Source organism: Haemorhous mexicanus, chromosome 4, assembly GCF_027477595.1.
Source record: "Haemorhous mexicanus isolate bHaeMex1 chromosome 4, bHaeMex1.pri, whole genome shotgun sequence".
NCBI lineage: Eukaryota > Metazoa > Chordata > Aves > Passeriformes > Fringillidae > Haemorhous > Haemorhous mexicanus.
The window spans coordinates 23465022-23477195 of record NC_082344.1 but is presented as its reverse complement, the minus strand read 5'-3'; the positions used below and the strand labels follow the sequence as shown (position 1 = coordinate 23477195).

The 12174-nt window shown below is 50.9% G+C and overlaps 1 protein-coding gene across 4 annotated transcripts in view; it reads right to left on the bottom strand.

Annotated features, from left to right (window-relative positions):
* Positions 1-583: 583 nt before the first annotated feature.
* LOC132326200 (E3 ubiquitin-protein ligase RNF213-like) overlaps positions 584-12174 on the bottom strand; it is a 45100-nt gene continuing 33509 nt past the window's right edge. For all 4 annotated transcript variants that reach the window (XM_059844108.1, XM_059844110.1, XM_059844109.1 and 1 more), the window contains 22 exons: positions 11922-12036; positions 11285-11495; positions 10475-10665; positions 10058-10186; positions 9703-9807; positions 9224-9466; positions 8518-8599; positions 7922-7956; positions 7512-7606; positions 7013-7172; positions 6515-6689; positions 5683-5777; positions 5143-5394; positions 4812-4944; positions 4177-4260; positions 3676-3856; positions 3360-3561; positions 3199-3276; positions 2710-2907; positions 2363-2452; positions 2082-2260; positions 584-1514 (listed from right to left, as the gene is read on the bottom strand). In XM_059844108.1, coding sequence (XP_059700091.1) covers positions 1361-1514; positions 2082-2260; positions 2363-2452; positions 2710-2907; positions 3199-3276; positions 3360-3561; positions 3676-3856; positions 4177-4260; positions 4812-4944; positions 5143-5394; positions 5683-5777; positions 6515-6689; positions 7013-7172; positions 7512-7606; positions 7922-7956; positions 8518-8599; positions 9224-9466; positions 9703-9807; positions 10058-10186; positions 10475-10665; positions 11285-11495; positions 11922-12036 — 3187 coding nt within the window. In that variant the 3' untranslated portion in view covers positions 584-1360. The remainder of the gene's footprint in view (positions 1515-2081; positions 2261-2362; positions 2453-2709; positions 2908-3198; positions 3277-3359; positions 3562-3675; positions 3857-4176; positions 4261-4811; positions 4945-5142; positions 5395-5682; positions 5778-6514; positions 6690-7012; positions 7173-7511; positions 7607-7921; positions 7957-8517; positions 8600-9223; positions 9467-9702; positions 9808-10057; positions 10187-10474; positions 10666-11284; positions 11496-11921; positions 12037-12174) is intronic.

Genomic DNA, 12174 nt, shown 5'->3' with positions numbered 1-12174 from the left:
GCTGCCAAATTTACTTGATTGGCCGGATTCCTGCTTTTTCAGGAACACACTGCTGTAACTATAACTGCACTTCTCAATGAAGTCCTGAAGGAGCCAGCAAAAACCTCATTACAGTCGCGGCACAGCCCGGCCCGGGCGGTACCTCTATAGCCGGCTAGAGGAGCACACAACCAGGGAGGCGCAGGCACGGCTCTCGTCCCCCCTGAGGTAGGATAAATCCACATCTCCCACTCTCTGCAGCCCGCAGCCCTGCAGGTCCTCCTGCCCCACGCCGGCCCTCAGCCGGGCCTGCTCCCTGCGGGGCCACCGCGCTCCGAGCGGGGCCGCTCCCGGGAGCCGCCTGCCCGAGCCCCCGTCCCGAACCGCGCCCCGTTCGCTCCCCGGGGAGCCGCCTGACCCCAACCGGGGGATGCAGCACCGGCAGCTCTTGCCGTGAGTGCCCGTGCCTGGGGGGACGCGGCGCCGTGGCAGCCCCGAGCGCGGCCGGGCCCCGCGCCATCCCCGATCCCAGCGGCGCCGCCGGGCGGGCCCCGGGGCCCCTCCCAGCCCGAGCCCCGTTAGCGCTGTGAAAAACGCCAATCACTTGTTTTTTAAAATTTTAAAAGTTTAATAGTAATAAAATGGTTATAAAAATAGCAATATAATTCGAGTAATAAAAATTTTGCACAATATGAGGCAATAGAAACAAAGAGTTACGGATGTCCCGGTACCTTTTCCTGGGCAGCATAACCTTGAAAAAGGACACCCGGTAACAGAGGATTAACCCTTAAAAACAATAGCCTGTTGCATATTCATACACTTCATACATGATGCATAAAAACAAAGGATTCTGTCTGGTCATCCTTAACTTCTTCCTCTTGATCCTAAAGGCGTTGTCATAGGTGAGCGAGGTGGGAAGAAGTTAGTTTCTTCTGATAAGGGGGCAATAAATCCTCTTTTTTCTGAAACATTTAGGTGTCCTGTGGCTGCTATCTGATGTGAATACCTCATTCCTTTCTTTAAAAAAATATCCCACATACATAGTTTCTATTTTAACATTATGTTATAACCTAAAACTATATTTGAGAAAATTAATACAGCATAACTTTCTAACATAACACATAATAATATTTGCAAAAAGCCAATCATAAAATATGCATTTTTCACATTCACGTTCCTCCAGTGGCTCTGGAGCTGTGGCGATCCAGGGTTTGCACCAAGTTGCTGGGTCTATTTCACCCTCCTCCTCCTCCACAGCCACTCCCCTCTTCACATCAGATGTAAAAACAACAACCCCAAACCCAAAGAACAACCAACAAGACCCAAACAAGTGCCCAGAGTTCCAGAAGCCCTGACATTGGTGTTGCATCAGGGTTCCGTCCTAACTGTCCCTGTGCTCCCTCTTGAAGACAGCAGCTGCTTTCCAGGTCCCAGCAGCTTGAGACAGAAGAATCTCATCTGGGAATGTGTCTTTCAGCTCCACAGCTAATTCAGAGTCTTTGGTATCAAGGTAACCACAGAGTGATTCCTTTAGGCTGGAAGACAGAGCAGAATGGCATTAACAGCAGGGGTACAGCAGACCTCAAGTGCCACAATATGAGTGCACTGCAGCACCCAAAATACTCAATACACAACCAAACAGGTGTGCAGGTGTGTAATGAGAAGGGTTAAACAGCCAGGTGGAGGCACAGAGGCCAGCAAGGGGAGGCTGCAGGGCACCGCTGAGCTCTGGGGCTGAGCTGTGCCTGTGCAGAGCTGTGTGCCTATCCCTGAAAGCTGGCCTTGAGCACCATGGAGATTTTTTTCCAGCCTTAATGAGTTTGTGATTCTGTTATTATTTTATCCAAGTGCCTGCAGAAGTGCTGGTGTTTGTGCCCTGGACAGCAGCTCCTGGAGTGTTCCAGCAGGGTCCCCAAAAAAGCCTGTGTGAGATGGAAGTGACACCTGCCAGAAATGGGTGTGGATATTCCTAATGCTGCTGCCTGGGCAGTGTCCCCCAGGACATGCATGTACCAAGGGAGTGTTCTCACTGGGTGCATGCTCAGAGGCAGAGAAGCGTCAGTTAACAACAACTGTGGTGCCTTTGGGTGTGTAATCCCTACCTCCACGTGGGATTGAATTCCTCCACAGCTTGGACATGTCTCAACTTCAGGATGATCATTTCATGGAGCTCCTGCAGGAAGGTTTCCAGGCTGGAGTGGACCAGGAAGGTGTGCAGGAGCTTGGCAAGCTCTGGGGTGAGCTTTTCTTTGTAGTCCAGACTGACATCTGCAAAAGGATCCTGAAATTGCAGCGAGGGGAGAAAAAACCCAAAGACACATTTGAACAGCTGCAAGCAGAGCAGAGCAGAGGAGGTCACACAGAGGTGCTGGGGGTGCCATACCCTGCCGAGGTGCAGCAGCTGCTCAGATTTGTGGGCACACAGGAGCTGCCACAGGGCCACGCTGTGCCTGAGCTGGCACCGTCTGAGGGCCTGGAAGAGAAGGACATCTGTGGATGTGAGGGATGCCCTTGGAGCCCGTCCCCTGCCTGCCCTGCCCGGGAGAGCTCAGCACAGAGCTCATCCAGCCCCTTGGCCTGTGGTGGAGCCCATCTGCCCTCAATAAGCCAGTTTTTGATATCACAACAGGCAGTGGGAAAGTGAGAGGGCTCTGTCACACAGGCTGGATTTAGCATAAACCAGGGCAGATTTTAGCCCACAAGAATCTGAGCTTTGCCCTCAGGACTCACCTGCAGGACATGAGGGTTTGTCTGATCCCCCATCTGCAGAACTTGCTCAAGGTACTCAGTCAGCAGCATGTCAGCATTCTCACCAGCAGTGGCCAGGAAGTCCAGGGTAATCTCAGTGAGGGACAGAGCATCACACACATCACTGTAGGACTGCAGCTCCCCACTGATCATGTTCATCACAGAACTGGGCAGAGCACTCTGAAAACCACCAAGTCACAGTTAATACTGTTTTAGAGCCATCCCTTTTTCTGTTCCAATTACTCAAGTCAAGGAAGACAACAGAGCCCCAGATTTAGGAAACTGAAATGCTGAACTATCTCCCTTCTCTTTGTAAATCCTGACTGACAGCACAAGGCCAGATTGCACGTACCCAAGGCATGCTGAGAAATCAGCAGGCAAGCCTTTGGATGGACAAGGCAAGGCACAGAAAACTTTTACAAAAGCAGGGATTTCATGCTTGCTCTGCCTTCCTGCAGTGCAGAAACCAACCTGCTCCAGCTTGCTCCTGACATCACTCAACAGCTGCTCATGGTTCCGGTCATGTCTGTACACCAGGGTGGGGATTCCCTGTCGGGAGAGAAACCCATGGATGTGAAGCCTGGAACGCCGCTCCCAGTGCCCTCCTGGCTGCAGGGCCCTGCCCCTCCTACCGTTAGCGTGATGAGTGGCTTCCCCTGCAGGAACTTGCTGATCACTTGCTGTTGGATCCTCTTCAGATCAAAGTCCTGCAAGGTCTCCCCTCCCTTCTCCATGCTGTACTGGCAGTTGGACAGGATCAGAGGGATCAGGTCCTTCTCCACCTCGTAACTGATCAGGTGCAGGTCGGCCACTTCTGAGGGGCTGACCAGGTACCTGCAAGGAGCAAAAGGCCTGTGTTCAGTGGGAGAGGCCTCTGTGGAGCAGGGAAAGCTGCCTGAGAGGGAGCAGGGAATGCAGCAGAGCCCAAGGAGCAGAGCAGCAACACACCTGTCATCCTCCTTGGTGTCTCTGATGACAGAGTATACGAAGTCGTTGTGCAGCCCAATGAGGTAACTGGCCAGCGCCGTGGAGCACAGCCCCAGCCCCTGCCGCCGCGGCAGCAGCACCTCCAGCCTGCTGTCCAGGCTTAGCTCGGCATCACAGTAGCTTTTAGGCAGCTTGATTTCCCCTGAAATACAGACAGCAGGCTTTGAGGAGGCCCAGAGCCAGCCCAGGCTGAGCCAGGGCAGGAGAAGGTACCGAGCTGAGAAAAGCTGCGCACTCGGAGTTAGAGACAAGCACAAAAGGGATCAAGTTCACGTGGGAAGGAAACAAGTTCAGGTGAAAAAGGAAACAAGTTCGGGTGAGAATACTACAACAGGGAAACAAATCCCTCCCTTTGTACCTACATCCTTAAAATTCAATGGCCAAGCCCAGTTTTGAGGATATGCCTCAGCATCAGCGATGGGAGGAACCTGAACTCTGAGAAGCAGTGGAGGAGCTGCTCACCATTGGTGTCCAGGGAGCTTCTCAGCTTGTTCCAGACAGACAGAAACACATTCACTCTCCTCTCTAACAGGTCCCTCATCACACCTGAGAAACAACGGAAAGATAAATCCATGAAACACCTTTCCTTGGTGAAAACTTTCCAACGCAGGGATCTTCAGAGCACACCACTGAAATCCAGGCAGGCACCTGCTCCAACTGCTCAAGAGACTAAACAGACACCAAGCACCTTTCTAAAGGTATCAAATGGCGTCACCTGCTCAGTTTGTTACTTTTCCATTATTGTCTGCTCCTGGGCCAGGCCACAAGGATGGATTGGTCCTTGGTCTGATTCTGCATGACCTTTATGTACTTTCCCATAAGTACTTAAAAACTAAGTAAGGCAAGTCCTGCTCTAGGGCTGAGCTTAAAATGCCAAAAGAACCACTGCTGCACTGCACAGAGCTACCACCCCTCATAAAAAATCTCCTGTACTTAATTCCCTTTAAAGTCATCTGGTAACTTTTCCAACCCTCTTCAAATCTCCATTTCATTCAGGTGAGAATTAAAAGGAAAAGGAGAGTTTTCCCCTTCACTTTCAACAAGACAATCCAGCATTTTCTGTTTCATTAATTACAATTTTGGCAGAGTCTCCTCACCTGAGTGGGGCTCCCTGAGGAATTCCTCGATGGAGCAGTCTTTGATCTCTGCTGTGTTCTGGAATTGCCTCACCAAATCTTTCTGCAGAGCCAGAATCTCTGGTAGGAATTTCACCAGCCTCAGCTCACTTTCCTGGGAGAGAAATGGGAACTTGTGGGTACAGCTGTGCTTGGACAAACCAGCTGGGAATACTTTTATGGAATTACTTCTTAAATTTTTAAAAGACAACATCTTCCATGTTCATTCTCAAGATCATAGCAAGTACTGAGATAATCCAAATGTGGTTTAGTCCTGGGCAATCCCAGGCTCTCACCCCTGTGCCAGCCTCACCTTCTGCAGGAACTTCCAGAGAAGAGGGACAGTGTCCTTGGCATTCTTCTGCTGCACAACGTGGCCCAGGTTCTCCACTGAAACCCTCCTGCGGCAGCTCCACATCTTGGAATGGTGGATGTGGCTGTCCCGTGGCAGCTGGGACAGGAATGCACCTGGGTCCCCATATACTATTTTCACTATGGGGTTGGAAGAGATTCTCTCATCCTCTTGTATCTGTCGGTTTAACTTCAGAAGCTTTTTATCCAAATCCTGCATTTAAAAAATAATAAGTTATTGGATATTGTGAAATACCTTCAAAAGAGCTAAGCCATTTCTGCTTTTCCAGCTATACAAATTCATCCCAGAACAACTCCAGTCTCAGGCTCTCAACTCCCCAGGTAGAATAAAGATGGCAAATCCTTAACCTGCAGCTGTGCCATGGATGTGCTGGCTTTGGGAACAGCCAGGTGAAAAGTGTAGCACAGATATTACAACACATGAGATTTCCAGTGGATTTTGAACTGCTCAGCTACTGACTCTGTACAGCAGATTTCTCACCTTCAATTCAGGAACAATAATTGTGCTTGCAACAATTTCTTCCCATTTGTTTCTCTTGTCCTTGCTGGACAGAAAGTCATCAAACCACACCAGCCCTGCAACAGGAATATTTCATCTCTTATATCTGCAGTATTTAAGTGAAAAGAAATTCACAGATGCTAGAAGTAAACTGAGTATCTTGGTTCAGCTGGAGAGTGACACCCAAGCATCACACAGTGATCCAGGTTTCCAGGAGCTTCATGTGAATGATGGGGACATTTACACAACTCCTTTATAACCCCAAAAATATTGAACAGATTGTCCAAGCTCAGACCATGTCCCATGACAGAGTAAAGCTTGGAATACTGACTGGTGCTGTCCCACACTCCAAATATGGGCTATTTACATATTAATGCCTCTGTGCCACAGTGACTCCAGACCCCACCATGAACCCCACTGTTCCATCCCTCTTCTCCCAAAGAGCTTCTGGGAGTCATTGAGAGGCAGCACAGAACAGGGATTCACAACAAGCTGCTGTGCTGGGAAGCAGCCCTGCTCAGGAGCTGCAAGCTCTGCCCACCTGTCATGACACTGTCTTGTCAATAATTCATTTTCAGAGTTACCGACTGCACCAAACCTTGCAAACCTCACGTACTTGACTGAAAGAAGCAAACAGCCAAAAATTCTTCCCTCCCTACAGTAAGAAATAAACTTCAAACTCTCTATTTTTCTCTTCAGCTCAGCTGCTGATGTTTAGGGGTGAAGGGGGTTATCAGCAAGGTGGCTGCAAGGCCACAGCTCTTCAACCACAGCCCCAGGTGTGACAGGGCAGGTGGCTTTTCTTAACACTGGCCTGGCTGCCGCTGGGGGGCCTGCAGGAGGCTGCTGAGCACCAGGTGCAGGATGTTGATAGTGTCATCCACACTCTTCCCCAAAATCCTGGTCAGCTGTGCCAAGTCCTCCTGAATGTGCTGCTGCAGGAAGCTCACCACGTCATCCACTGTCGGCTTGATCATCCTTCCCAGGGACTAAAGACAACAAAGGCAAGAGTTGAGCATGGCCAAAAACACCCAGGGAAGCACAAAGCACACAGAACTCTGTCCTGCCAGGCACCTCTACCTGTGGGATTCCTGCCACCTGCAACCATCAAGGTAGGGCTGGGTGGATGTGCCTGCATGGAAGTGCAGGAATTAACAAAAATCCCTCCTAGGCAAGGAGGGAGGGAATTTGGGTCTTGCATCCTGATAGATTGACCTGGTCACTTGGCAGTATGATGAAATGGACCAGCAGCATACAAAGGTTCCCTCCCCTACATTTTGTGTGACCACTTGGAAGCATTTCTGGAAGATACCTGAAGGTCTCTGGAGGCTCCCAGCAGCATGGACAGGTGGGTGAGCAAGCGGAGCAGCACAAAGACCACGGGGGACATGCCCCTGTCAGACATTCCCAGTGTCCTTCTGTGCTCAACGTTTCCAAGGATGTGGCCAGTTTGAGTTCTGTCTTGATGAGTTCTGTAGGAAAGTGCATGTATGTTGTTTTTATTTTTACCTAGACAAAAACCACACAAGACATCTCTGATACCCAGAAATGCCTTTTTGACCCATAATATCTTTGAATGCCATAAAAGCTGCCAATTCAAAGTGCCTTCACTAGAGTGAAGGCTTCCAGTCAGTTTTGTGCACAGAAAAGCAAATTTCTTTGGTTTTGCTGCCTGATTACTCTTGCTTGGACATCTCTCCCTTACACGTTCCAGAGAGCAGCATGAAGTGGTTGGTACCTTTGGCCTTTGAGGGCACCACAGGCAAGTCCTACATCATTTAGCCCTGCAAAGGCATTGCAGCAAAGCCCACCTGGAACGATGGAAGCCCTTCACGGGTGTGTGGTTTTTGCCTCCAATGGGGACGCGGCATTCGGGACAGCGGCTCTTTTCCATGGGGCGCCCACACTGGGAAAAGCAACAGAAGAACACTGAATTCCAGAGCAATAGCTTCTCCAGCAGAGAAAGGGAATGAAACAAAAATCACACCTCTAAGTGGTTAATTCAAACCCTGCTACAAACTGGGCCTCTGCCTGATGTTTCCCAATCTATGGTATAAATGCTAGGGGTATGCTATATTTTACATTACAATGACAAAATGATCAATAATGAGTTTAGAAGTGGAACTCTGTGCATTAGAGCATTAAAACCTGCAAACAAAATAAATCAGTTTGTTATTGAAAACTTTGTCTGCTTAAATACCCACCAGTCCTAAATTCTTACCTCTCCCACAGTGCAGGGGTGGCCATTGGGACATTCTGTGAAGAGAGAAACAAACAGGACAGCATTCTAAGACAGATATACAGCCCTTGTTATTCCCTTTCCTAGGGACCATCATCCAGGAGCAGGAAATATACTTCAAGGTTAATCAAAAGCCCTGACTATCCCAAAGCCCAAAGGACTGACAGACCCATGCGGGAAGCCAAGGAATTTTTCAGTGTTGCTTCTCCTTGAGAAACAAGGAATCAAAGCTGGACAGATTCTATGGCTGAGGGCAGGAATGCTCTCACCCCCCCTTCTCTGCTGCAGGAAGGTCCAGCTGTGGGAAGCAGAGACAAAGCTGGCCAGTAAGGTGGCAGAGCTCTCCTCCCACACCCTGTTTGTGTTGCCTTTGTGCCCCCTCATGCTCTGTGGACAGCTGCAGGCTGAAGACTAAACAGCACTGGATGTCCTTTGGTGCATCACCCACAGTACCTCGTCTACAAATCTGGATTTACCACGGATAACTCATACTGAGGAGTGTGTTTTTCCTCACATTTGGAATAGTTTCACTCTCCAAACTCAAGGAATTCCTTCCCCAGCCAGCCAGCAGCACTCACCATACCAGTGCAGATCATGTGTTCCCTGCCAGGTCCTTGCCTGAGCCATGATGTCCTCAGGCATCGTGGGCAGAAAAGAGTGCTAAGGAGGGAAAGGGGAAAGCAGTCACAAATGGAACTGGGAATCAGCTCTGTCCTGTAGCAGTCACTCACTGGTTCTCTGTTCACTCTGGGTTACAAGAGACATCTGAGAGCACAGGTCAAGCAGGTGACGCAGATGCAGATTTTCAAATTCACCTTTGAAAATCCACTCTTAGAACCCTCATTATTGTTAAGACTTGTATGTGCACTCTCCAGACATCCTGCAGTGCATTGCTGATGCACCCTGGTACATAACAGCATGTTCCCTTACACCTTGGGTAGCCAGGAATAGCAGAGAAGCAGCTCTCTCCCTCTGACTGAAGAGCCAGAGCTCTCTGAGCAGGCAGGTTGGCACAGTAGGAGCTGCCAGCTGCTCTCAGCCTTGCTCACCCAAATATCAGCAAAGGTATTGCTTCATCCTGCTCAAGATGGAGAGGTGCCTTGAAAAGATACCAGGCCAGAGCTTGGTGTTGTGCTAATTAATCCCAACAGCACTGAAATAATTCCCCCCAGTGTTTCACAGCTCAACCAGTGAGTTGGAGCATTGCTGTTGAGAAAGAGGATCCAGCAGACACAGGCAAGAACCAAGGATGAGCTGAAGTGCACGTGAGCTCCGTGTCCTCACCTGCATGATGTGCGGCTGGAAGGCCAGGTTCCTGAGGGGCTGCAGGACAGGGCTGTGCCCGCAGAGCAGCACAACAGCCATGTGCACAGCCATCTCCACCAGGGCTCCCTGCTGGCTGCAACCCTGTGGCTTCACGGCCAGCCCAGGCAGGGTGTTCTTCACCAGGGCAACTGCAAGGAGCTGCAGCTCACGGGAATTCAGCACTCGGGAGCGCTGGATGAATCTAGTCATCATCTCTCTTTGCTGAAAGCACAGATTGGAAAGAGCTAAAGCCATCAGGATACTGCCCCCACTCAAACAAAGAGCACTGGCAGCTGCTTCCCACAGTGGGTTACCCTACTCCCAAAACCTCCACAGCCTGCTCAGCTCCGGGCCATCTGGGGCACAGGAACCAAAGCTCCTCCACTACTGATTCAGACCCCCTTCCTCCTTACCCACCAAGCAGGTTTTCCACAAGCTGCCAAAGGGGGGTGTCCTACCTGCTGCTTGGGATGAAGGCTTGGATTCCCATACAGAGCAGTGACCTCTCGGAAGATGGCCAGGAGCAGATGGGCAGATTCCAGAGCTGGGGGGCTGTTGGAGGCCTGGGAAGAACCAAGGATGTGGCTGGGAACAGGCCAGAGCTGCCCCAGCTACAGTGATGGGATGTGCAGATGGGAAAGTAAAGAAAATGTGCTTGAGCACAAGCCCCAGTGACCTCCCAGCAGAGGCCCCCAGGTGCTGGGAACAGACACTGCCCAGAAGGACACAGCAGAGCTGGGGCCATGCAAACCCAGCAGGGGTCTGGAGGGGGGACGGGGCCCAGCAGGGGTCTGGGGGAGCACTGGACTGTACCTCCTGGGCCTCGAGCAGCCTCTGGGCTGTGCCCTCCATCATGGCTCGTCCCACGTTGTTGCGCAGAGCCTGGTACTGCTCCCCATACACCAGGTACCGGTCGATGTGGTTGGACTGGCTGTGCTGGATCTGCCAAGGGAACAGCCATGCACAGCACTAGAGAAAACCACCCAGCTGGAGGTGGCAGAATCTTCTCTTCCTCCTGAGCACCGGCGCATTACAGGCTTCCCAAAGCAGCAGCAGCAGACATGGTGCTGCCAGGAGAGACTCCATTCATCCGAGAGCCAGGACAAGCCACCTCCCAACCCCTGCCACTTTGGCCTGACCCCAAGAGACACACAACAGTAGGAACACCCCAAAGCAGCACAAAGGCAAAGAGGAGACAAGAACCATCACCAGTAGACGCCTCTTGTCTACCTGCTGCAGAATTTCTGTTGGGAACACCCAGCTGAACCGTGGCTCTGTGACCAACTTCTGAGCAAATTCCATCCCGTGCTGGCTGGCAATCCTCCTGACCAGGTACACACGGTGCCAGTCGTTCCTGGCAAGGCTGCAGAACTCCTCCACGTTCTTCAGGTAACGCTGCTTCTCCTTCATCTGCTCTGGCTCTGGAGGGCAAAAAAGAGGTTAAAACAAAGAGGCAAAAGTACATCCCATCCTTTAAAACTTTTCTGTCTGCCCCAGCTGTTGCACCAAGTCCCTTTATTAGTACTCTGCTATTACACAGAAGAACTTCAGAGTCCTCCCTTCCTCGGGTGTTGTCTGGAGCATATCCTCAGCCAGATTTCAGACAATGATTCCTTTCTTTGACAGGGAAGGTATAAACTCATCAATAGAAACTCTTAATCCCTTCTAGATGTGCAGAGCTCTCATTCCCTTACAGCAGTCCTGGGTCTCAAGCAGCATTTATGCTTTAAAGTTCAATTTAGTGGGCTCTAAGTAAATCTCCTTGTTAGCATCAGGAAGATAAAATAAATCCCCTTCCGCAGGTGTTAACTGCCATGTAACTACACTGGGATCACCAGCACAGCCTTTCTGCCAGTTACAGACCACTTCTAAAACGCAGTACAGGGGACAGACACTGACTGACACCCCCAAGGAAAAAGGGAGTTGCTGCTCTCCTTCTTGGCCACGCACCAAAACAGGTCCTAGCAGAGCACAGGGCACTGCCTGTGTCCAGCTCACCTGCCCTGCATGCAGCATTTCCAGCAGAGCAATCAGACTCACCCGTGTGCTGCTGCAGGTCGAAGATGAGCTCTGCAGCCTTGCTCAGGCACAGGCGCACCTCAGCCACAGCCTGCAGGTATTCTACAGAGGCTTCCTGGGGAGCCTCGCTGCTGCTGGCTGGCAGGTAGTTCTCTGGAAAGGCTCTGTCATCAGGCAGACTGTTTCCATGCCCACATCCCAGGCTGTCCTCTAACTTCTCACACATGGAATCCTAGAGAGAGGCCAGAACACTGGTGAGTGGCAGAGCCACCTCACTCAGCCACCTCTGTGTCCCCACGGCACCCAGCCTGCCACGAGCACAGTAAACCATCCCTGAGCCTCCAAACCATCCCTGACCCTCCAAGCCCAGCCTGCCAGGAGCACAGCAAACCATCCCTGAGCCTCCAAACCATCCCTGCAGCCTTCCAAACCACTGCCATTGCCCCCTCATCCTAAATCTCTGCCATGTCACCAAACACCATTTTTAGGATGTGCCCCAGCTGTCCTACACTCCCAAAGCTTGGAGCTGAGCTAGATCCAGGAGCAGGCTGTGAATAACACACATTTCATGTTCCAGGATGCCAAACTCAACCTGTCTGTCCCTTAGCAAGAACATGAATGGTGATTTTAACTACAAAGTCACTTGCCCAGCTCTTACCTCCAAGCAGTTGACAAAAAGCAAGTAGAGCTCTTTTTTATCATTTTTCTCTAAGAGCTTGTTGTGCTCCACCTGGGATAGGTAATGCTGCACATCATCTTTCACTTCATTGAAGCTACAGGAGAGAGAGAGACCCCCTGACACAGCTGCCATGCTGACAGGACTGCCCCTGCTCTAAATCACAGCAGAGCTCCCAGAGCTGGTCGTGTGACAGGTGGGGTCACTCTGGATCCAGCTGCAAGATGGAGAAGCC